This window comes from Tachypleus tridentatus, chromosome 7, assembly GCF_004210375.1.
Source record: "Tachypleus tridentatus isolate NWPU-2018 chromosome 7, ASM421037v1, whole genome shotgun sequence".
In the NCBI taxonomy this organism is placed as follows: Eukaryota; Metazoa; Arthropoda; class Merostomata; order Xiphosura; family Limulidae; genus Tachypleus; species Tachypleus tridentatus.
In genome coordinates, this window is record NC_134831.1 from 186,652,341 (window position 1) to 186,678,951 (window position 26,611).

The 26,611-nt window shown below is 34.1% G+C and overlaps 1 protein-coding gene and 1 long non-coding RNA gene across 4 annotated transcripts in view; one reads left to right on the forward strand and one right to left on the reverse strand.

Annotated features, from left to right (window-relative positions):
* LOC143257504 (transcription factor collier-like) overlaps positions 1 to 26,611 on the forward strand; it is a 133,263-nt gene that overhangs the window by 83,593 nt on the left and 23,059 nt on the right. For both annotated transcript variants that reach the window (XM_076516278.1, XM_076516277.1), the window contains exon 7: positions 13,905 to 13,986. In XM_076516278.1, coding sequence (XP_076372393.1) covers positions 13,905 to 13,986 — 82 coding nt within the window. The remainder of the gene's footprint in view (positions 1 to 13,904; positions 13,987 to 26,611) is intronic.
* LOC143257507 (uncharacterized) overlaps positions 416 to 26,611 on the reverse strand; it is a 29,527-nt gene continuing 3,331 nt past the window's right edge. Inside the window, exons 1-2 of one of the 2 annotated variants that reach the window (XR_013031889.1) lie at positions 20,791 to 20,975; positions 416 to 1,381 (exon numbers count right to left, since the gene is read on the reverse strand). This is a non-coding gene — a long non-coding RNA (uncharacterized LOC143257507). Of the gene's footprint in view, positions 1,382 to 20,790; positions 20,976 to 26,611 lie in introns of those variants that run through there. The other variant, XR_013031890.1, reaches the window with a different exon arrangement.

Consider the following 26,611-nt stretch of genomic DNA (forward strand, 5'->3'; position numbering starts at 1 on the left):
AACACCAATTAGTAATAATCTATACCACGTGTTTCGACTGCTGATTTACTATAGTCTTCAAAGAAGTCCTGGTAATGGTGCTGGGAATTGATTTAGGTTTTTTGATAGAAATTCTGGTGTTTTACTCAAGATTTGAAGCGGCGCGTAATGCACAAGGTCTCAGTAAAATTGAGCGAAACGGTATAACAGAAATCTGTTCTGAGTGTAGGTGTAGTTAAGTCGGAACGTTATCTTCGATGGTGGACGCTAATGGCAGAGCAGTAAGTAATAATCATCCATAAAGATGTGTCAAATAATGTTTTACTTATTTTTTTACGTTTTATCATCCAATACCTTGTGCATTTTTTAGGTTTAATTTTATAAACGAAAATGGAATGCAGGCCTGATATGTAATGCTATAAATCATATAACATCCTTTCTGACAATTTCACGTCTATATTTATTACATACGTAATATCGTTTATTGATACAAAACGCACTCTGAAAGTTCACATTTTTTGTTCTGCAGTACATACATTTCTAACAGAAAAAGTAATTGTTAGATACGCGATACTTCTAGCAACACAAAACGTATTTCGAAATTCTACGTCTTTAGATGTTAGTGATCTAGTATATTTAACTGTACAAAATAATGTATGTTAGTTCCTTATCTTTAGTGGCTAATAAGAATATTTCTAGTCATATAAAACACATTGTGGGCAGTCTATATCGTTTATGTATTAGTTAATATAAGATCTTTTTAAACACATATATAACTCTTTAGAAGCTGAGCAATATTTTTATTTTAATGTGTAATATTTAAATAAAGCACACACGAGAGCTACAGATCTGGTCTTATTTGTTTGTAACAAATTTTCGTGCACGAAAACCCCACGTTTTATTTAACATTTCTTAAAGTGTTAATTATCAGAAACTTGAAATATCGGTACTAAGCAAGGGACTCTGAAATTCTTTACCATAATTGTAACCATTCCGTTCAACGAATAACCTACGTAGGTTTCGGGTTCTGTACGTTTGGTTTAAACTCGTAGAGTGTTATTGGTGGAAGCACGTGCGATGACGTACAGGGAATCCTACAGTCACCACTTTTCCGTTCAACGAAGTATTTATGCATGTTCTCGAGTTCTGGACTTTCAGTTTAAGCTTATGGAATCTTACTTGTGGAAACACGTATGATGACACACTAGAGATCGTTAAGATGCGATGTAAATCCGAAATCTGATGTTGATCTGATACTAGGGTGGTTTTTTTCCTACCCTGCCGCCATGGTTGGTCGACCCTTCTGGTTAGCCGCCGAGCCAATTTTCTGCTGTTGTGGTCAAAGGACCTGTCCATTGATCTTCACAAATGACGCCGAGTGACCGCAGCTAGAGTCTGGGACCTGCAAGCAGTTTGTGGGAGTTTTAAAAAATCTCATAGTGCCTTTAATGAGGTCGACATAGAATGTTGATCAAAATGTGTGGGGTATCCAGATTGGTAACATAGGACACATAACAACAAAATTATCTAATGTTTTTTATTCTTGGTTTCCCATAAATCACATTACTCTATATCTAAATCAGGCATAATCATGTTTGATCCCTTTCAGTAAGACAAACTATTTTAGGTAAAACTAAGTAATGTAGTTTGATGATCACGAGTTAAGACCCAATCAAGTGAGTTTGACTTAGAAAACTTTGATGCAAAGAAAAACAATAATCAAAGACATTATTAAATTGTTCGTTAAGCAAATATCAGTTCGACTTTATTTATTTTTTTGGAGGATGGAAAATTATAGATCTAAGTTTCTCTGAAAGAAATAATGAATAAAAGTTGTTTACTGAGTTTAGTCGAGGACAAAAGCACGTCTGTGGTTTCGTTATGGAGTGGGGTAGTTTTTTAAATGATAAATCCCAGTCAACCTGTTTACTTCCCCTAAAATATTTCGTGTGTGTGCGTGTTTGAGAAGAATAAAATTAATCTATTGCAACTATACGATTCTTAGATAAATAAACAGAACCACATGCGAAGGTTTGTGTACATTTCATAGATACACTAACGGATCAACTCCTTCTTAACCATGTACCACCACCACTACCATAATGCTAATCCTCTGGGGGCTGGAGTGTTTTCTTTCAGTCTCCTACCTTAACTTATATCTCCTTTATGAGTGAGTTACTGTATAAAAATGTACGTACCAACCAGTCGTAGAGCAAGGAGTGTATGAACATGCTAGGAAGTCTCTTGGGAAAAGAGAAACGCGCGTTCTTGAGTTCCTATACAAGACCTGCATGTGCTTATCATATACGTCTCACAGTCATCTTTACGTCTTTACGTGTACTTAATTATGTTACTTGAGTTTATAAACACAGAAAAATGGACGTATTCGAAACAAGATCGCAAGCAGCGTCTATTAGCAGTATGTGATACGTGTATTTATTTTTCTCTCGTACTTTAAACGTTCAGATTCGCATCTATGAATACTAGCTCTTTGTTGGTTAACATCCTTCGGTCGTGTTCTTCGTATCTTGTGAAGGAACTAACGCCTTCAGTTTACAAAATATGAAAGAAAGGTCGAGTATACTTTTACAAGTATATGTCTATCTGTCTGTATCATTCTGAGACTCCAATGCAAAAGTGCTTTATTAGGGGTGTAGTTTCATGTGTTACATGTTGAGAGTTAAACACTAAAGTTTTCATCCAGGGTTTAGTTTTATATCTTATCTCAAGGTCAAAAAGAAGAGTACTTCATCAAAGATCTACTTTATATCTTATTTAAAAGTACATAAGCGTGCTTCGTCAAGGATCTAGTTTTATTTGTTCTCTAAAAGTCAAACATATGAGTTCTTCATATTTTTCACACTTATGAACCGCATACATAATATTTTTTTTTAATCTAGTTTATATGTTACATTGTGCAGGGCGAACATGAAACTTTCAAAAAAGAATAAATTAAAGTACAAGAATTTCCATATGTCACACAATAAATAAAAATCCTTTGTTGTGACAGATAAAATGAATTTATTTTATGTAACAACCACTTTAGATATAACCCGATAGTCAGCTTTTACCGATTCAGTATATGTTGACAGATGAAATGTAAAAAAACGATAAAGTGTAAAAAAAATTATAAAATTTCATTATCATGTAATTTGTAACATTTGAAACTGAAAGTCATACAGTTAGAGCAATTTATTGCAGCAAGAGACATTGAGTCAGTTATAACAGCATACTACTATAGGAAGAGGTAAATAACATACATTCATTCAGTTATTATAGTATACTACTATGGAAGAGGTAAATAACATACATTCAGTCAGTTATTACAGCATGCTACTACAGGAAGAGGTAAATAACAAACATTCAGTCAGTTATTACAGCATACTACTACAGGAAGAGATAAATAACATACATTCAGTCAGTTATTACAGCATACTACTACAGTAAGACGTAAATAACAAACGTTCAATAATTTGTTACAGCATATTTCTGTGTGAATACGTAAATAACCTACATTCAGTGAGTTGTTACAGTATATTACTGAGAGAAGACGTAAATAACAAACGTTCATTCAGTTGTTACAGCATATTATTGTGGGAAGATCTGACTAACAAACATTCAGCCAGTTGTTACAGTTATGTTACCTTGGGAAGACTTAAATAAGAAACATTCAGTGAGTTTTTGCAGTATATTACTGTGGAAAGATGTCCCTAACAAACGTTCAGTTAGTTGTTACACTATATTACTGTGCGAAGACGTAAATAACAACCATTCTGCCAGTTGTTACAGCATATTATTGTAGGAAGACGTGACTAACAAACATTCAGTTGTTACAGTATGTTACTGTGGGAAGACGGACGTAAAGAACAAGCATCCAGTCAGTTGTTACAGTATATTACTGTGGTAAGACTTAAATAACAAATATTCAGGCAGCTGTTACAGTATATTAATGTGGAAACAAGTGACTAAAACATTCAGTCTGTTCTTACAGTGTATTGCTGTGGGAAGACGTAAGTAGCAAACATTTAGTTAGTTGTTAGAGTATATTACTGTGGGAAGACGTAAATAAGAAACATTCTGTCAGTTGTTACAGTATATTACTGTGGGAAGACGTAAATAACAAACCTTCAGTCCGTTGTTACAGTATATTACTGTGGGAACACGTAAATAACAAACCTTTAATCCGTTGTTACAGTATATTACTGTGGGAACACGTAAATAAGAACACATTCAGTCAGTTGTTACAGTATATTAATGTGGGAAGACTTAAATAACAAACTTTGAGTTAGTTGTTATAGTATATTATTGTGGAAACACGTAAATAAGAAACATTCAGTCAGTTGCTACAGTATATTACTTTGGAAGACGTAAATAACCAACAGTCAGTTGTTACAGTATATCACTGTGGGAACACGTGAGTAACAAACATTGAGTCAGTTGTTACAGTATATTACTCTGGGAAGATGTGAATAACCAACAGTCAGTTGTTACAGTATATCACTGTGGGAACACGTGAGTAACAAACATTGAGTCAGTTGTTACAGTATATTACTCTGGGAAGATGTGAATAACCAACAGTCAGTTGTTACAGTATATCACTGTGGGAACACGTGACTAACAAACATTGAGTCAGTTGTTACAGTATGTTACTGTATGAAGACGTAAATAACGAACATTTAGTCAATTATTACAGTATATTTTTGTGGTAAGACATAAATAACCAACAGTCAGTTGTTATAGTATGTTACTTTGGGAAGACGTAAATAACAAGCATTGAATCAGTTGTTACAGTATATTACTGTGAGAAGATGCGATTAACAAAGATTCAGTGAGTTAGTAGAGTATATTAATGTGTTTGTTAAGTTAGCTCATGACGTTGAAAATTTTACTATATTATAGTGTTCTTATATGAAGTTAATAGATTGATAAAATTCCTTACGTAGTTGAAAAACAATGATTGGTTCATTACTAACGGCTTGTGGGTATTAATTGTTATCGGAATTTCGTAGAACATACTTTACAGAATTTGAAAAATACACTTTTTGTTTTTACAGTTTCACTCACAAAATAACGAAACTTTAGCTGCAGCTGTTTGTTCTTAAGTAGAAAGCCACACGATGGGCTGTCTGTGCTCTGCCCACCATGGGCACCAATTGTTGGAAATGAAAGTTGAAAGTGGTAATCGTCGTTACTTTCTAATACAGTTGTTTCTAATGCATCGTAAGGCAGGACAGGAAATAATATTGAATTGTGATGGTTTAAGATTTGTTTTTCGATTTCATATTGTTACTTGACAAGCTATTACATTCTAGAGAGAGTACTTACGTTTCGAAAGTTGACCAGTAGGAGTCAGCTTGGACTAAAATGATTTTACTTTTTATTTTTTTATATTTTTATTTTTTTAGTATTCAATTACTGTTTTTCTGTTTAAGTTATGGAGCCCAAACAATTTTAGGGCAAACACATTTTTTATACTATCGCTTGTTAATCGTTTTTACCGTTTTAAAACTTTAGAAAACTAAAATTTAGCTTTCCGAAAAGTACTTCCTCTGTGGTTTGGTTCATACACGTTTTAATGCATGGGTTGTCTGCTCATGGTAATAATTTGGTTCCTATGCTCTAACACATTTACGAAGGGAAAGTTTTAATTGCCCAGTCATTAGTACTGACGAAGGACACGGTTAAGTAACCCTATTATCAGTTCGAAGATCTACAAAATTTCCGGCGATTGGGCATGAGGTCTATGTCGGGTACAACCATCCGGACGTCCCCGACATTTCAAGCTCTGTAAACAGATAATTACTGACAGACTGTCCTCCAACACTTCGCGCTATCTCTGCCACAGTGCCAACACTAAACATGTTTGACATTTTCCAGGCTGACCTTTCCGCTATATCCAAACCCAATAAATTTCCTCTTTCCACCACATGCTATGGGAAAGCTCGGGTCACACTAAGCCTATTGAAATTACTCTATAAATTTAAGGGCATACTTTATCTAGAAGATTCATAGCCTGCCATTTGGGAAAAAAAATCAGTATTTCTGGGCATAAATGTAAACGTAATTAAAATTGGTATAACTTTAAAACTTGCAGTAATTGTATAAAGTACGAACCTATGTACTACTGGTAGAAACATCTTGGTTTATTTAGAGTACACATTCGAGGAATATATGTTATTAAAATTAGCTCCATTTTTTTTTCTAAAAAATTAAAGGTTGGTAGGTGTATTTTTTCTGAGGTTTATTTATAAGGTGTAGTTTATGAGTCTCAACCAAATGTGTAGTTTACAGCGAGAAAGCCAAAATTGACAGAAGTTAATACAAGCATCAGTTTGTATCGCTAATTGAAAGAAAGATCATTGTAAGAAACACTTACTTAAACATTTGTAGGAAAACAAAATATTTAGTAAGAAATCATTTTATAAAGACATGAAGAGAATCGGCTGACAAATCGAACTGAAAAAAGCTATAATTTAAAGGTATTTTCTACATCTTAATTACCCCAAGTGGCATAGCGGTATGTCTGCAGACTCACACGCTATAAATCGGGCTTAGATACCCGTGATAGGCATAGCACAGATAACCCATTGTGTAGCTCTGTGCTTAATTTAAAAGAATGCAAAATACGTCTTTATATTTTTAGGCGTGGCATTGTGTTTCACAGAATGGCTCTGAGTTGTTTAATTGCTTTTTTTTCAAGTACAAAAATTTAGCTCATCTATCTTAATACTGATTTGAGATCTAATTACAGTCTTGGCTATTGAGAATTTCTTCTTGTTTACTCATTGGTTGGGAAAAGGGTTCGAAAAGCAAGGGAAAAAATAAAAACATTAACTGTTGCTGGGATACCCGACTTGTCATTTTAATGGGAAGCAACAGAGCTTATCTCTTTTAGTTTGTCTTTACCAACCGTTAATTTAAACAGCTTTTAAACTAGTATCTATTGACTGATATATATTTAAGATCCTCTTGTGGTAAAAAAAAATATTTTGGTTTTTAGAAGTATGTTAACAGAAATTGTAAACAAAGTTCAATACTACCAGAAGGGGGTTGGATGAGAGGGAAAAAATACTCAATACATTAAAGATATATATATATAAGATCTACGCGTACATTAAGAAGTGAGATAAACTCACTTATTATTTTTATTGGAGTTTCAATTTGGGAACTGGCAAAAAATAAATAAATCAGAAAACCGATTGGTTAACCTATCGTTGGCTTCTGTTTGTTTTGAATTTTGCGCAAAGTTGCACGAGGGCTATCTGCGCTAGTCTTCCCTAATTTAGTAGTGTAAGACTAGAGGGAAGGCAGCTAGTCAGCACCACCCACCGCCAATGCTTGGGCTACTTTTTTACCATCGGATTGAGGGTCACATTACAACGCTCCTTGTTAAAAGGGCGAGCATATTTGGAGTGACGGGTATTCGAACCTGCGTCGAGTGCCTTAACCAATTGGCCATGCCGAGCTTCTGTGTATATATCTATAAATCTGTTGATTAATTTACGCGTATTTTTGTTACATGCGTCGTCTTTTAAAGTATGCATATGGAATGTTTTGTTTCACTATTAGCATGATTCCGCCACGTGACTGTACTTTGATATATTTCTCTATGTTGAACACTTTTCCTTGAAAAAGACTTGTTATAACTGTCATTCTCTTCCAGTAGTACTGTTCACTCTGTAAATTCTTCAACACAAAGTAGTTGAGCAGCTTAAATATGACGTGAACATAACATTAAATGCGGAACACAAAATTGTAAAGAGATTTAGTATTACATAAACATAATATTAAATATTCAACATAAAATAGTAGAATACGTTTAGTATGATAAGAAAATAATATTAAATCATTAAGATAAAATACTAGAATCGATTTACTATGATGATGAAATAGTGCAATTAGAGCGCAATTGGTAATGAAATTTGTATTATTCGCAATTGGTATTGAAAGAAACCATACAAGGATAAAAATATAATAAAACAGTATTGGTTAAAAGCATGTAAGGTGAGATTCCCCAAAATAAAATTATCATTCGTAAAATAAGAACAAGGTTCTAAAAATGTTTTCATAACCGGAAATGTGTAACAGAATAATAAATGGTTACCTAATTTGAAGAATTGAAAATTTTAAATTTTATTTGTGGCTATTATAGAGAGCTCTGTCATAGCGTTATGTCTGCGGTTATTTGTAGCTGTTATAGAGAGCTTTCTACTGTCATAGTGTTATATCTACGGACTTACAACGCTAGAACCCGATTTTGTTACCTGTGGTGAGTAGACCACAGATAGCCCATTGTATAGTTTTGTGCTGACTTACAAACACCACATTATGGAAAAAAATATTAAAACTGCCTGAAGCTGGTTATAATCTACTCGTAAATTAAAATGCAGTGCACTACCTTTGTTTGATACTGTTGCAACCTCTGTAAAAAAAAAGAAAAAAAAAGAGATGGCTTGTCTTTCCGACTGTCCTCATCTGAGTTGCCAAAAGAGGTCGTCACTACGAAAACATTTTAATACGGCGCCATCTGAAAAATTGTTTCTTAATAAACATACGTCACAATTGATGTAGAAAAAAAAACAGTCCATTAAAACAAACGAATATAAAAACAACAACAACGGTCGAACTGCCTTGAAAGTGTCATCACAACCAGTTAATACCTAGCTGAATAAAAGCTGATCTTTTGGGAATCAGTGAAACACTTTATAGTCCAGTCAGTGATAGTTTTAGGAGTATTTGATCTAATAATGCAGAATCATGTGAAAGAAATATTATCCAAAGAAATATTTGCTTGTTATTAAATACATGTGCGCCATTATTTATCCATAAAAATGTAAGAGCAATGGCAATAATCTTTGTCCCTTCAAACAATCAAAATAATGTTATTATGGATTCTATTGCGAATATCAGTCACCAGGGGTAATTTCATTTCAATCTTTGGTTTGTAAACATTGAAGTCTCAACACTTGAAGCTGTTGAGTATTTCATAAATTTTTTTCTGCAGACTCTACAGTCGCTTATCGATTGATATGTTGTCTATGAAATGAGCTTGATTCATTTCGCTTTTAAACATCAGTGACCGTCGAGGAGGTTGGGACTATGACAACAGGGTCAACGAGACAGGAGATGGGCTATCAACAACTGTCACCACGAATAACGAAGAAAAAATATCAGAGCGTTTTACATTTCGTGACTCACTGAATCTGGTTCTTTAGAATATTGAAATTTTATCGACAAGAGTAGTTTGAATTCCCCAAGACGTACATACATTGACTTTTGTCAAATGAACAATTTTCAAATAAAATGTATAGAACAAAGAACAGCTACTGATAAATACAGGATGAGACTGTTGAATTTAAGATGTTCAATATTAACTTTCTGTTGTAGGAAATATTTTATTTTAAATCTAATATCTGAAACACCAGTTGATCAAAGTTTAGGCACAAGGGCACTTCTTTCCTTTTTGATCAGTTTCATACTTCGGTACGGCTCCTTAATCGATGGTTTGGTTTTGGTTTGCTTTGAATTTCGTGCAAAGCTACACGAGAGCTATCTGCGCTAGCCATCCCTAATTTAACAGTGTAAGGCGAGGGGGAAGGCAGCTTTTCATCACCACCCACCGCCAACTCTTGGACTACTCTTTTACCAACAAATAGTGGGATTGACCATCACATCATAATGCTTCCACAGCTGAAAGGGTGAGCATTTTTGGTGTGATGGGGAATCGAACCCTCGGATTACGAGTGGAGTGCCTTAACAAACTGGCAATGTCGAGCTTTTACTCGATGCAAATGGAATAATACAAAGTGTGAAATCTATATAAATGAATCTACAAAGTGTACTAAACACACAGTTTTATTTCTTGAAAGAAACTGTTAAAGTGGCCTTGATTAATAATGAGTCAAATTTTTTGTTTGTTTTGGAATTTCGCACAAAGCTACTCGAGGGCTATCTGTGCTAGCCGTCCCTAATTTAGCAGTGTAAGACTAGAGGGAAGGCAGCTAGTTATCACCACCCACCGCCAACTCTTGGGCTACTCTTTTACCAACAAATAGTGGGATTGACCGTCACATTATACACCCCCACGGCTGGGAGGGCGAGCATGTTTAGCGCGACGCGGGCCCGAACCCACGACCCTCGGATTACGAGTCACACGCCTTACGCGCTTGGCCATGCCAGGCCCAATGAGTCAAAAACTAACAGAAGAGATGAATACAGAACTATCATAAAAGGTGGAAGTGATTCGACAGTAGACCGAAAGAAAGCTTTTAAACCTTAATAAACAAACTCATAAATGAAAACTAGAGAACCTTAATATTATCTATTATTGTATATATTAACCTTAATATTAAGAAAGAGACCCAGTATAGTTAACTCTTGAATTTATTTAATTTATACCGAAACAAACAACACACGAGTTTATCCAAGTGTACAATTATTTTTAAGGATATGCCCGTTTACGTTTCATAAGGTGGCACTCGATAGATAAAACAGTGTTGGAAGTTCGAGAGATCATTATAATGTTTTACGAGACTTATATTTTTATATAGATTCTATATAAATTTACCGGTTTTCATTTGTTAGAGAATTTTTTAATACTCCGCATTCGCAGAATTCTCATACAACAGTATACTGACGTAATCACGTATTTTTACTCTCATACTACAGTATACTAATGTATTGACGTATTTTTTATTCTCATACAACAGTATACTGATGTACTGACGAATTTTTTATTTTCGTACAACTGTATACTAATGTATCAGCGTATTTTTTATTCGTATACAACTGTATACTAATGTATCAGCGTATTTTTTATTCGTATACAACTGTATACTGATGTATTAATGTATTTTTTATTCTCGTACAACAGTATACTGATGTGTCAGTGTATTTTTTATTCTTGTACAACAGTGGACTGATGTATAGACGTATTTTTTGTTATCATACAATAATATAGTGTATTTTTTAATGTCGTACAACAGTATACTAAAGTATCAGTGTATGTTTTTATTCTCGAACAACAGTATGCTAATGTATCGATGTGTTTTTGTTATCGCACAATTTGTTTTCCAAATTTTTGCTAACTTCACATTTGTGCTTTTAAAAGTACGCTTTTTTATTATTTTAATGGTTACAGTGTGTCATTTATTTGGTGCCTAATGATGTGAATTAGTAATTATTATTACATACGTGCCTGATAAAGAGCGCAGGCTGTTCCTGTGGCAGAAAGTTTCACTTTGGAGCTGGTAAACTGGATTGGAGTCTGTGAGATACTACAAAATATCTCCCACACTTATAAGAATGACAGTAATTCCTTGCCAGGTATGATGGATGGTATGGCGCTGCTAACTGACTACTTTTCTTATATAGTCAGTAGTTCAACATTAGGGATGGCAGCGGAGGGTTTTAATAGTTTTGTCCAAAGTGTTTTAAAATACCAATTTGCAATGGATATTAAGGATTACACGCACTTTTTCTCATATTTCATTTTTCGCCCTGAGTTCAATGAACAGAAAGTTTAAACTAATCTTAGAAAGTCCAGAACTCATCACAGTGCCGCTTTTAACACATTCCCGCATTTTCAGTAATTTGGAAGGTTTGCTCGTGCTCTTTATAGGCTCAAATTTCAAAGTTTTTTAAACGTCTTTTTATTATAGTTAGCGTTGTTCCTTACGAGCGTCTGTTTCCTCTTGATACAGCAAGGCTCATATTTATCAATTATTTTAGTATTTGTAAGACTCTGAGCTGCTCCCCACGTGTTTCACCTGAATTAAGGCTTAAGATCAGATGTCAACTGTATGAAAACACGTGTCATTAATATTTATTTGGCTTGGGAAATATTTCTCTTATTTGGACGTAATAAAAAGACAGCATCGCTTGTTTGTTCTGACACAGAATACAAAAACAGTACTTTAAATTTGATGTATACAACTTCTGCTATAGCACGTGACAAAATAAGGTGTAAAACAATGCATCCATTCCAGAGACATCATTTCAACTCTAGTTCGTTTCATTATAATTTGATTCTAAATTCTGAGTAAACTAAACCGTTGTTCGTCAGAACTTTAAGATTAATTTTTATAGAAACGTAAGCACACTGATATCAGACAGAATACATTTGAAATAAGGACTAGTGAAGGCTTTTACCGAGTTTCTAAATTTCCAGTTATTTATTTACAAAAACGTGTTAAAAACATTTATGTTGCTTTTCTTTTTAAAATTGTCGTATCTACTTCTGAAGTAAGCTGGTTTATTTATCTAATCTGAATATTATTTGTTTTATTATCATGGTTTTACTTATTTGCTTTGGGGCTAAAGCATTTTTCATACTCAAAATTTTGTTACGGTGGGTAAGAGAGAGGGCTGTTCCCTTTTCAAATATCAAGTTTAGCCTTTAAACTTTACCAATAAACAGTGTTTATGTCTTTTTTTTTAATTTTGCGTAAAGCTACACGAGAGCTATCTGTTCTAGCCATCCATAATTTAGCAGTGTAAGACTAGAGGGAAAGCGGTTAGTCATCATCACCCACCACCAACTTTTGGGATGCTCTTTTACCAACGAATAGTAGGATTGACCGTTACATTATAACACCCCAACGGCTAAAATGGGCGAGCATGTTTGGTGTAACGGGGTTTCGAACCCGCGACCCTCAAATTACGAGTCGAGCGCCCTAACCACCTAGCGATACCGGGCTCCAGTAAACAGTGAAAACCTAACATCTGCATGCAATATGTTATCGCTGTGTAGCTTCCAGTATACATTTATGTTTCATAATTGCGTTTCGTCCTCTTCTTCTTTGTTAACGAAACGTAAAATGTCAGATATCAGAATTTTAACAGGAAAAATAGAATGTGTTAACTTTTAATTATTTCACGCTATTAACTAATGATATCAACTTAGATTGAAAACGTAACTTTGAAAGTACGTTGTGTTATATTATGACAGTCTAAACTGTTTCATCTTTCCTGTATCTAGCAGCTTATACGAAATAATACACAGCACACATAGATACAAAAAGATATAATGCCAGATATTCACGTGTCTGCTTAAGCTGATTGCAGAAATTCGTAATATTTTGCATAGTTAATCGAACATTTTTTTATTGTTTAAAACAATCAACTTTCGATAAATCAGTGCTATCATAAGAAAATGACCTTGGTCTTATTTTACAGGAGAATACACTAAGTCCGTGCAAATCAGTTTACTTCTAATAATAATAATACCTTTCGCTTGCCTTTGTTCTCCATGACACAATAAGATACACTGACTAGTTGATAAAATGTCTTTGGTCAATTATATTTTTCCATTTTGGAAAATTCAATACAGTTTCAGAAGTTTTGCTTAAACATGAGATGCTACCTGCAAATTCTTAAGACATTACTCGCCGACACAGATTCCAACTTATCTTGGTTTAATAGTGTAAACGTATTACAAGAAATTACAAAAACTGCAATAGTACGCAGTAATTATTTTTATCCATAGTTTTACATATTTGATAACTTTGAATGCATATTTTTTGGAACCTCTGGAATAACAAATAATATTTTTTTTTTTTTTGTTCATCATAAAAAATAATTTATTACTTTAATTGAAGTATATTTACGATTTATTAAAACAAGTCTTTTATTACTTTAATTGAAGTATATTCACGATTTATTGAAACATGTCTTTTATTACTTTAATTGAAGTATATTCACGATTTATTGAAACATGTGTTTTATTACTTTAATTGAAGTATATTCACGATTTATTGAAACATGTGTTTTATTACTTTAATTGAAGTATATTCACGATTTATTGAAACATGTGTTTTATTACTTTAATTCAAGTATATTCACGATTTATTGAAACATGTGTTTTATTACATTAATTCAAGTATATTCACGATTTATTGAAACATGTCTTTTCAATGTTTTTCTAGGTTTTTCCTTAAACTCTTTCTCAAGTGTAACCAGAATTGTCTTAAAAACGCGGGAAATCCTCGGGACATGCGCAGGTTTCAGGTGAGCCTTACGTTTTCTATTGAGTTTTCCTTCGTGTAACAATATCGTGTAATGTTTACCGACCAAAAAACAAATGTGAACTATTTTGTTTATTAATGGTAAAGAAAAGGGGAACTTGACAAAAGTGGTTTATTTTAATGTCATATTATTTTTTAAGACAATCTGTGATCCAAAGCAGTAATTTTCTTCACGTGTTGTGTACCAGTTATATTTTGAAAGATTCATTGAAATATTTGCGAATAATCCAACAGCTGATGTTGCCTGAATTATACAATTGGTTAAGATTGAGTAATATTTTATATACGTTTTATTGAACACGTTGTTAGTAAATAGTGTTGCGAATATATTCATGATGTTACAAAAACATATAAGTTCAAGAAGTTTTTATAAAAATGAATATAGACCCTATAACACCAGTGCTTTCGAAATGTGTGTCTTTCTTCGTCAGGGGAAAATTGGGAATCGTTAATATAAGATTGCTAAACGAACGTGTACGACTTGTATTGTTTGTTGTGGTCTTATAAATCTATGGATATTAACAAGTTATTGAAGAAAAACCAAAAGAAACTCGTTTTTCATAAATTTGAATTTGGAATATCGCTAAATAACACTATGTAACAATAATTTTGTTCCTCGATAGTATGTGTTATTTGTTAATTGCATATGCTGTAAGAGTACAGAAAATGGCAGTTATTCCCTTCAAACTTTACTTTTGTGACCTGGATAATGAAATTTAGAAATTAGCCTATTTTCTATGTAATTAAGATCTGAATAAAACAACATATGAGTCAAGATTTACATATATTTGTATTAAAGTTATACAAAAATGTTTAGAAGTGAGTAGTTTTTCCAGACTTGCGACTGTAATGTTTTTGTTATACACTCGTTGGTAGCGGGGTTCAAAATCCAGTATATCTTGGTGGAAGCGCTCGCCTTGCTTCTCTGAGTATGCAACCATGTTCTCCTTGAATTTATCAAGATGAGAGTCAAAGATATGGACTTTCAGGGACATCCTGCAGCCCATTTTGCTATAGTTCTTCACCAGAGCCTCAACCAGTTCCACATAAGTTTCAGCCTTGTGGTTGCCCCAAAAGCCCCGAACCACTGTGACAAAACTGCCCCAAGCTTTTTCCTCCTTCCTACTGAGCTTCTTGGGGAATTCTATGCACTCCAGGATTTTCTTTATTTGCGGTACAACGAAGACACCAGTTTTGACCTTTGCCTCAGACAGCTTATGAAGAACTGTGACAAATTGTTTCATAAGACTAAATTTTATGTACATTGATGGGAACAACACCTTCTGGAGGTCCACTAATGGCTCACACTTGACATTGTGCCTCCCTACAGAGACCTTGGTCTGTTGTGGCCAGTGGTTCCTGTTGTAGTGCGCTGCGGTGTCTTTGCTGTCCCAAAGGCAAAGATAAGAGGGAAACTTGATGAAGCCTCCTTGGAGACCCATCAGAAATACCACCATTTTGAAGTTTCAGATAACCTCCCAGGCATACTCATCATATTTTAAGGCTTCTAGTAAGATCTTGACACTGTTGTATTTCTCTTTGAGGTGCACCGAATGAGCCAGGGGAAGAGACGGATACTTATTCCTGTTATGGGGCAGCACAGCTTTGAGGCTTCTGGATGAGCTATCAATGAAGAGGCGCCACTCGTTCAGGTTACAAGCAATTCCAATTGCCTCGTACAGACCGGAAACCTCGTGGTAGAAGCAGAGTCCATCTTGACGAGTGAAGAAGCTTGAAAAATGTCGGTGACGTTTCCTCTGACTTGCGACTTGCATACGTTCATCTAACAAATCTTACTCCTTGAGCCTAGATGTCAAAAGCTCGGCATTCGACTTTGTTTGACCAAGATTTCTGATCAAGTCATTGAGGTTTCTTTGGTCAGAGTAGTATGAGTTTCTCCCACCAGCTGCACATCTGAAATTGTAAACTGGATCCTTAACGTCTACTTCCTCTTCTGATTTGCTGCTCTCCTTTGAGGATGGCTGCTTTCTTTCTGGCGGAGTGGGTACAGGGAGCTCAGGGCAGTGTGGCACTGTGGAGATGGATGATAGCAGATGCATTTTTGCCAAACCGACGTTTAGAAGGGTCCTCCATGTAGAAATAGCAATTGCTTGAGTGGTCAGTGGGTTCACGCCAAATCCTTGGAATAACGAACTTCATGCCTCTCTTTTCCCCTCTGTACCATCCTGCAAAAGAGCAAAATAAAATTGTTATTATGAAGAATAAATTTATTTCATCCACAACTAATGTGTAAGAGGTTCATGCAAAATATTTTTTATAGTATTGGAAATTTAAAAAATATATATTTAAATTTTATAAGGTTTAAAATTTGTATAATATAAAATCTTACTATTCAACAAGCAAAAATTGTCCATCTTACCTTCTAGAGTTTTTGTGCAGTGCTTGCAGATAAAATGAGGTGCCCAGGGTTTGTCTTCATCCCCGACGGGCATGTCGAAATATGCCTTGTAGGTTTCACACATTTTAGCAGATGCTGTCACAGAGTACTTTTTTCGCTCTTGTCTTGATAAATTGGCCACATACATAGTAGAATGCGTCTGGAGAATGCTTGCAGCTTCTTGATGCCATCTCTGATAAAATCAGATAGGTCTATGTGTTCACTTAGGCAGCTATAGCTAAACTGAAATGGTGAGTGGTGAGCCCTGTATATATATTACAATGGAAAGTTCTAGAAAATTCTCGTAAGTTCTACAACATTCTTGAAAAATTTTGTAAGTTCGAGAAAATTTTCTATCAGCTACTCAGCACTGAATCTACCTGGAATGTTCTGGAAAATGGGTAAATTTGAAAATTTCATTACCCAGGTTACAAAAGCAAAGTTTGAAAAGAAGAATTGGTCTTTTCCATTTACTTTAGACATAAGCAATTGGGAAATAACACTTTCTGTCCAGGAACAAGAAAAAGTAAAAATTTTGTTACATAGCGTGATCTCACTGTCTACTACGTTGCCATCTGAACGTATCTCTAGACTTTCGGTAGATACATAGATATTAAATCCTTTACAGTTTTCGTTTAATGTGAAACAACTCGGTTTGAGTTTTATATAACATCCTATTTTAATTCATATTGACGTTTAACCGGTTTTAAACTCTAAACACCGAAAATACGTCACTGAAGTCTCCAACAATATATTTTTTAATTTTGCAGTTTCAGTGTTCTCAACTTGTTAAATCCATAGGTTATTTCTCTATTGCCCATACCCGGAGTAAGAAAACTATTGTAAAAACTTTTGTACAGGCTCTCTTAAAGCCAATAGATTTTTAAAATACCGCCGGGAATTGGCGTCTTTTAACCTTGTCTACTAACTTGTGAATTTCCTAAGTATCGACGTCTGGCTGAGCGTGAAGGATATGGATTTTTGGATATTTTCTTCTACTTTATACAAGTGATGGAAGAATGCAAAACGTCTGTAGGTTGTTATATAAAAGCACACTAGAATATAGAACACTATTCCCCTAACTCTGTTTGCCTGTCCCCGCGGTATCGTAAGGAGCGCGAAACAAGAGACTACGAACTGAGCGGGTCCAGTAACTAAACATCGCCAAGTACTGGTGACAGATGGAATAGACTCTTTTTGATCTTTGATCCCAAAAGCATTGGATTAACGATACACGGTATCGTCTACTTTTGCATTCGCTTGCCAAAGGCAGATGGATTGTAAAGCATCATTATAGAAACAGAAACGCCACTTCGATGATGGCTCGAACTAGTGTGGAAACGGGACCCCGAGGAAAAGAGAAATAACTACAATAATACTGTTATTTCAGAACTTTACAGTACACCTGGGGATGGAGATGTGCCACTGCTCTGTCGGTAAGGAAGGTTGCGCTAACAAAGAATGACTAGGATTTCATTAAGGAATAGAACCACTAATGTATGGAGCTGGATTTTATTAAATGTATTTTATAAGATGCTAACAATGGGAGTTTCTTATAGTAATTATTGAACGAACTTCCGTGTTTTTTATGTATTAAAAGTCTGCTAGGTAAATATTTATACATATTTATATGAATATATTTGAATGTCTTTAAAAATGTTAAACAAGTTATACCAAACCTTGTTTCATTCACTTACACAACAGTTGTTTACCACCTATTACGCTTGTATAACTAAGGCTCAGCACTTATTACACTTACACAACTAAGACTCGACATGTATTGCACTTACACAACTAAGGCTCAGTACTTATTATATTTTCACAACTAACACTAAGCACTTATTACACATACAAAACTAAGACACAGTACCTAGTACACTTACACAACTAAGGCTCAGCATCTATTACACTTACACAACTAAAGTTCAACACCTTTTACACTTACACAACTAAGACTCAACACCTATTACACTTACACAATTAAAGTTCAACACCTATTACACTTACACAACTAAGTGTCAGCAACTTTGACGACGCACATGCAACATACTGCTGTTAAGTAAATATTAATATAGTCATTGATATGTAATATGTTTAACGCGTTAGTTTTGTCTCTAAAATCATATAAGTAAAGGCTTGATTAGTTTAATCCACACTTACGAACGTACATTTGTGTATACCGGCTGACGAAAAAGTCCACTGAAAGGTAAATAATGTATAGGTGTAGAAAAGTACCAGTTAATAATATAAAATGATTTGTTGTGGGCCCACTCTGCAACACTATCATTATAGTCAAAGAGTTCGGAAGTAGAGGTGTAGTAGTGTAATCGTTAATATCGTGAAATGTAGTGCTGTGGGCTTGCCCTGCACTGATATCGTGACAGGCAAATAATTTTGTAACGAAAAGGTGTAATAAAGTAATAGTTAATATTATGGAATGAAGTGCTCTGGATGTACCGTGCAACAATATCGTTGAGGTCATTCAAGGTCCAACATTCCAACTCACATTGCTATCCACAATATACAATGTATAACTTCTCAAGACATGAGACAATTTCGAAAATATTTCCCGGTCTTCCGTTAACATTGCCAATTATTCGTTTTCAATCAAACCAAAGAACTTGCACCGAATTACGAGCATAATCTGTTTAATATAGCATTTGATTTAGAACGTTAGAAATATGAATTAAATTTCTGGCCCCCAAACCACGTTTATTTCTTAATCATTCCCCTAACTTAACACGTGTTTACAGTTAGAAACTTTCCAATACATCGCTATTATTATGGCAGAATTCAGTGTTGCTGTAACCCTCGGTAATACGATTTTCTAGGGATGAGATCCAGACCTCTGGTATTAATGGGTCATAACGTTGATTCGCCAGAGATTCCATGAAATATTCAAAGTGCACACTAGTCAACCACTTTAGGTTCTCAGGGTCACAAACTCTAAATGATGGGGACCGACACTCGTCTTTCTAGCTCCTAATTAGTTTAATCAGTTCTTGCTAAATTTATTGCAAAGATTAGGAGTCCAAGTTCTTAAAAAAAACGCACTCAGTTATTTGACGCATTTACTAGAACAGCAGTTAAGTTTATACCTTTTCAGTGAACTCAACATTAAATTCATTCTTGGAAAATAAATCATTAACAATTTACGCCTCGCACCATTTATTACTTCTCCACTGTGCCAGTATATGTCACTAGAGGGAGTTTTCGTATCCTCATAATTTCTTATTTAAAATCGTGTTTCTGACATTTACATTTAGAATCATTAAAGAGAAAAAGAACAGTCGTCAAGTCAACATTTGGGTTCACGCGATTTTGTTACTAATTTATAAAAGGGAAGAGCTTGTAATAATTTCAAGGAAATATGTAGTGTTTCAACAGGTTTAATTTTTGTTAATCAAAATTTACGTTTAATACTTCAACGCGGTTACCTCGTAATATAAGAGACTTAGTAATCCGACCGATCGTTTGTGGTAACGATCTAAAATCTTTCGTGCAAAGCTACGCGAGGGCTATCTGCGCTAGCCGTCTCTAAATTAGCAGTGTAAGAAGGCGGCTACTCATCACCACCCACCGCCAACTCTTAGGCTACTCTTTTACCAACAAAGAGTGGGATTCATCGTAACTTTATGACGCTCTCACCGCTGAAAGGGCGATCATGTGCGGTGTGACGGTGATTCGAACCTACGACCCTCGGATTACGAGGCGAGTGTCCCTAACCACCTGGCCATGCCGGGTCCCCTCAAATCATCAACATGAATTCCTGAATACTTTCAGTAATTCCATTGCTATTGCAGCCAATGTTTTCCCGATATGTAGAAAATATCAACTGGTGTACTAAATGTTATTCGTTGCTTTACAACGAATTTCGTTACTTATATTTTACAGTCGCTACGTAACACTACGTAATATAATAATTTATTTTATTATTTTTTAAACTCACGCTTGAAAATGCAAAAATCAGGAATGTTAAAAAAACAACAACAACAAGGGTGGGTTATACCCTCCCAAAAAAAATCTGACGTGTGTAAACACATAGTGGCTCATCGGACTTACAACTCTAAAAACGGGGTTTCGATACTCGTGTCAGTCAGAGTACAGATAACCCATTTGTGCAGCTTTATGTTTAATTACCAAGAAGTAAACAGTTCAGCTGCACGGCTACTTTATTTATCGTAGTTTGATTAGAGTAAAATATAATGGGAGAAGATACTTTGGAAATGAGAAGAGAGGTGAAAATAACAAGGCCGGTTTACTTCTAAACATTTTAACTAGAGTTTTGCAAGGAATATAAATATGAAGCTCATAGATTTGGGTTGTTGTTTTTTCCAGGGCAAGCGACAGGAAATATGAGACGTCTCTAAATTAGACTTAGTAATTTACCTGCTTATGATTTTCTTTTTTAAACTTGAGATTTGGCCGTCATCCAGTTTCATTATCTGCTGCAGTTATTTATAACCCCAACATTCAAGTTGTACGTTTTTAATAAGATTGTAAGTGGCATGCCTCCGTCAACCATTCATTTTCATTGAAGCCCATTACGACGGACAAACACCACGCGCCTTCACTCTGAGATGACAGGGTGAATTAGATGCACGAGCGGCTTACCACTTGACGAGAAACAAGCAAACGATCTGGGCCCAGGAGGACACGTGACCTAGGTCGGGCACGCCCATGGGGTAGATACACAACACCTTGTTGCCAACTTTTTGCTACAAAATAAACAAATGCCCCTACTTAAAGTTCCACGTAAATCACGTGACGGTACATTTAAAGGTGTGAAAATAATACATAATGTGCTCAGTGTCAGGGAAGTTATTGTAAATGGCGTGTGATTAAAGATTAAAAGCTTTTGAATATATATATATTATTTTAACCAATTACAATACCATAAAGTAGTATGTTCTCTGTTAATCAATCATTAGACACTAAACTGACGCCACATTAGGGAAACTTAACATTGCAATTTATACCATCGTGATGTCAGTAAAACATGCGCATACCATGAATCACGAGAAGAATTATGCATTCTGTAGGCTAAAACGCAGCATGACATATTACTTGAGAAGTAAAAAATTAAAAATATTTATTACTCTTAAGTTTGGTTTCATTTATTATTTAAAGTGCATCTAGTATGTAAACAACAACTTACTACATTTTCCTTCAACACAACCAATAGAATATTTAAATGTTTCTTCAAAATTTGTAATATGTACTTCGAGTTATTTAACATTTTGACAATAAAAAAAATCGGAGTTAGTAGCAGTACAAAAACTGTTTGATGTGAAAATATAGGTCCACTTTTATTACTCCTGATGAAACCGCAATGGCGAAATGTTGGCTGAAATTACAAAAAATATATATTATTTTTATTTAGAAAGGCAAACGTTTTTGGGTTTGTTCTAGCTATCTGTGCTCTGTCAATCAAGGCTATCGAAACCCGATTTCTAGAGGTGTGAATCTGCAGACGTACTGCTATGTTACTGGGGAGATTATTGCATAAAAAAAAAAACAGAATTGATTTTACCTGTACATTAAATAGTTAGAGGAAGCTTCGTGACCTCTTTTGATCATTTTATAATCTACTCTCTCAACATATGTGGTTACAATTTGAATATTGTATTTTACCCATTTATTGACATAGAAGCTAAGACTAGTATAGTATAATCAAAGAAGATTGAGACACAACACTTCTTACCATGTCATGGCAAATATACGTTAGTACAATTGATTATATAATGTTTTGTGTGTGTTGTTTTTACATTTCTCAAGTTACAAGGAATAACACCAGTTCATAAATCAAACAACTTGTCTCTTTGCATTTATAATTAAAATTTGATTATTTCTTTATTAGTACTTTCATTAACAGTTGGCTCGGCATGGCCAGGTAGTTAGGGCACTTGACTCGTAATCCGAGGGTCGCGGGGTCGAATCCCCATCACACCGTATATGCTCGCTCTTTTATTCGTGGGAGCGTTATAATGTGAAAGTCAATTCCATTTTTCGTTGGTAAAAGAGTAGCCCAAGAGTTAGCGGTGGGTGATGATGACAAGCTGCCTTCCCTTTGGTCTTACACTGCTAAATTAGTGACGGCCAGCGCATATAGCCTTGATGTATCTTTGCGTGAAATTACAAAAACATCAACAACATCATTAGCAGTATAAGTTAAAGAGTGTAATATATTACTATATTTTACCTTTCTATCATGAGGATTATATTGCATTATTAGCAGAGCTTAATGATTTAAGACGGTACTCGTAATCTGAGTGTCTCTGGTTCGAAACCCTGTCACATTAAACATGCTCGCCCTTTCAGCCGTGGGAGCGTTATAATTCCACGGTCAACACCACTATTCGTTGGTAAAAGAGTAGCCCAGGAGTTGATGGTGTGTGGTAATGACTAGCCGTCTTCCATCTTGTATTACACGACTAAATTAGGGACGCCTAAAGCAAATAGTGTAACTTTGCGCGAAATTTGAACTAAAATCAAAGTCGATGTGTCTTTGCTCTAAAATAAATGTCCGAATTAAAAAATAAAAATAAGTAAACCTTATATATTTGCTAGTTGCTTTTGACACTAATATACAGCGTGTATTAAAAATCTTGTTTTATACACTCATATCTTAAAACATGAAACCAAGATATAAGAAAAGTCAGACATGTACTGAGTTTAAAACAAACACTAAAAAATATCTACTTAATAATTACAAAAGCAATCATAAAATAGATTTCACGTAATAAATATCATATAAAATTTGATTATTCATTCAGGTTAGAATCTCCTTTAGTATTATTATATAAAATATATGGTGGCTACAATATTTCTAAACAAATGTGAAATAAAGCCGGACCGTTTATCTTTACTAATATATTGTTTACTAATTATTATATAACATTCCATTGTTCACACTAGCTGGTATCTTGTTCAGTGTAATATAAAAATCTTATTGTTCACACTAGCTAGTATCTTGTTCAGTACTGTATAAAAATCTAATTTTTCACACCAGCTAGTATCTTCTTTATTAAGTAGTATATAAAATACCATCGCTCACATTAGCTAGTACCTTGTTTACTAAGTATTATATAAAAATCTTATTGATCACACTAGCAAGTACCTTGTTTAGTAAGTATTACATAAAATACCATTGTTCACACCAGCTAGTACCTTAATTAGAAAGTATTATATAACATACCATTATTCACACCAGCTAATATCTTGTTTAGTAAGTATTATATAAAAAGCTTATTGTTCACATGGGCTAGTATCTTGCTCAGTATTATACAGAAATATTATTCTTCACACTATCTACTATCTTGCTCAGTGTCATAAAAATCTTATTCTTCACACTGTCTAGTATCTTATTTAGTAAGTATTATATAAAATACCATTGTTTGCAGATGCTAGTATCTTATTCAGTAAGTATTATATAAAATACTACTGTTCACACTAGCTAGTGTCGTGTTCATTAAGTATTACATAAAATCTTATTGCTCAAACTAGCTAGTATCTTGTTTGATAAGTATTATATAAAATACCATTATTCACACCAGCTAGTATCTTGTTTGTAAGTATTATATAAAATACCATTTTTCACATCAGCTAGTATCTTGTTTAGTAAGTATTATATAAAAATCTTGTTGTTCACACTAGGTAGTATCTTGTTTAATAAGTATTATATAAAATACCATTGTTCACAGTAGATAGTATCTTGTTTGGTAAGTATTATATAAATTACCATTGTTTACAGTAGCTACTATCTTGTTTAGTAAGTATTAAATAAATTGCTATTGTTCACATTGGCTAGTATGTTGTTTGGTAAGTATTATATAACAATATTACGATTCACACTAGCTAGTATTTTGTTCATTAAATATTATATAAAATACCATTGTTCACACTGACTAGTATATTTTTAGTAGGTATTACATAAAATGCCATTGTTCACACTAGTTATTATCTTGTTCAGTAAGTATTATATAAAATATCATTGTTGAAACTATCTGGTATCTTGTTCAGTAAGTATTATATAAAATATCATTGTTGAAACTATCTGGTATCTTGTTCAGTAAGTATTATATAAAATATCATTGTTTACAGTAGCTACTATCTTGTTTAGTAAGTATTAAATAAATTGCTATTGTTCACATTGGCTAGTATGTTGTTTGGTAAGTATTATATAACAATATTACGATTCACACTAGCTAGTATTTTGTTCATTAAATATTATATAAAATACCATTGTTCACACTGACTAGTATATTTTTAGTAGGTATTACATAAAATACCATTGTTCACACTAGTTATTATCGTGTTCAGTAAGTATTATATAAAATATCATTGTTGAAACTATCTGGTATTTGTTCAGTAAGTATTATATAAAATATCATTGTTGACACTATCTGGTATCTTGTTCAGTAAGTATTATATAAAATATCATTGTTGACACTATCTGGTATCTTGTTCAGTAAGTATTATATAAAATATCATTGTTGAAACTATCTGGTATTTGTTCAGTAAGTATTATATAAAATATCATTGTTCATCTTAGCTATTATCTTCTTTTCTTGAATTTTCTCTACTGCTTACAATTGGACATACGAGCCTTCCCGTGGCACAACGGGATGTTTTTGGACTTCTCTGCTTTTAATTGAGTTTTGATACCTGTGGTGGGTGGAGCACAGATAGTTTATTTTGTAGCTTTGTGATTAATTTGAAACAATAAATTTAGATTTAGAATAGATATTAGAGTTTAATAAACGTTTTCCTTTCCTTTACATATAAAGTTAGTAGAACAAACAGTTTAACCGGTCTGAAGACTAACGTTAGACAGGGCAAGAAAAAATAATCGATATTTGTTGTTGCAATTACTCTAGCAGTTTTTGTTACGTTGGAGGATAACGTGAGGAACAAGATCTCGGAAAGCACCACGCAAGGTGAGAAACCCCGAGATTTAACTGAGTGAACAAAATAGCATGATAATTCCCCAAAAGGATGCCACGCAAACTTAGAGACTACTACAATACTGAGAGTAAGCATAACTGAATAATATGCTTTAATTTTCAGCTGTTTGAGTTGTAGCCATCGATATATTATCAATAAACTTGGTACTTTTATCAGTTAATAGTTGGTACTCTTTTGTTCTTTTCACCAAAGAACAATTTTCTTCAAAATCTCGTTTGTTGTTTTCAGCACGATTGCATTGTATATTACGTAAAATTACGTTATTGTAGATCCAAACAAATAAGACACGTTTCTCTTGTTTTCTTTAGACAATTGATTTTAGATTTCGATGCGATTTATATATTTTGTTTCTTCAACTGGTGATGTTTAACATTTGAGATAGCACTGATAAACTATTCCGTTCCGCCACAACTTTATATTGGCTGCGGTTGTCACATGACTTGGTGATTTGTCTATTCAAACTTGTTTTAATATAATGGACTAAGCTCTCTGTCACCCTAATAACAGCTCACTAACAAATTAGGCCCAGCCTTCGGACATTATGTTAGGGATGTGGCACGAGCAGTAGCTGAGTCTGTTTTTACATCTCCTCGTCTCAGGATCAAACCAAAGACCTCTCTAATGTCAGATGAGGGTTCTAGTAACTGAACTAAAGGATTAACCTTTTAGCAGTTGTTAACACTTTACCAACTCAAAATACCAAAGCTGTGAATGTAACATTTTCAAGTGGAATGTCTACAGAGAATTCAAAAAGAGTGAAATAAACTGTCTTTCAAAACACAACATACATAAATAATAAACTTAAGGTGATTCTTATTCGTTCATATGAGATTTATGTGGATGGCATGTGTAGGTCATTGTTGGTCATTCATTCCCTCGGTGGACTCATCAGATAGTCTGATGTGGGTATACTATAAGAAAACACAAACACCTTGGTCATCCAAGCTACATATGTTATTTGTATATAGAACGCATCATATCTAGTGTTATAGGTTTAATCTTGATCAACTACATTTTTGTCTGTGTAAAAACAACAATACGAAATCTTGTATTATAAGTTTCTAATTAGTCGCATGCGCTAGTATTTGTATATAAGACGTATCAAAATTGATATTATAGGTAAATCTTTGTCACATATGTTTGTAATTATGTAAAGGGCGTAGGAGATATGAAGATATAGATTATATTTGTTTGTTTGTTTTTGAATTTCACGCGAGGCTACAGGAGGGCTATCTACGCTAGT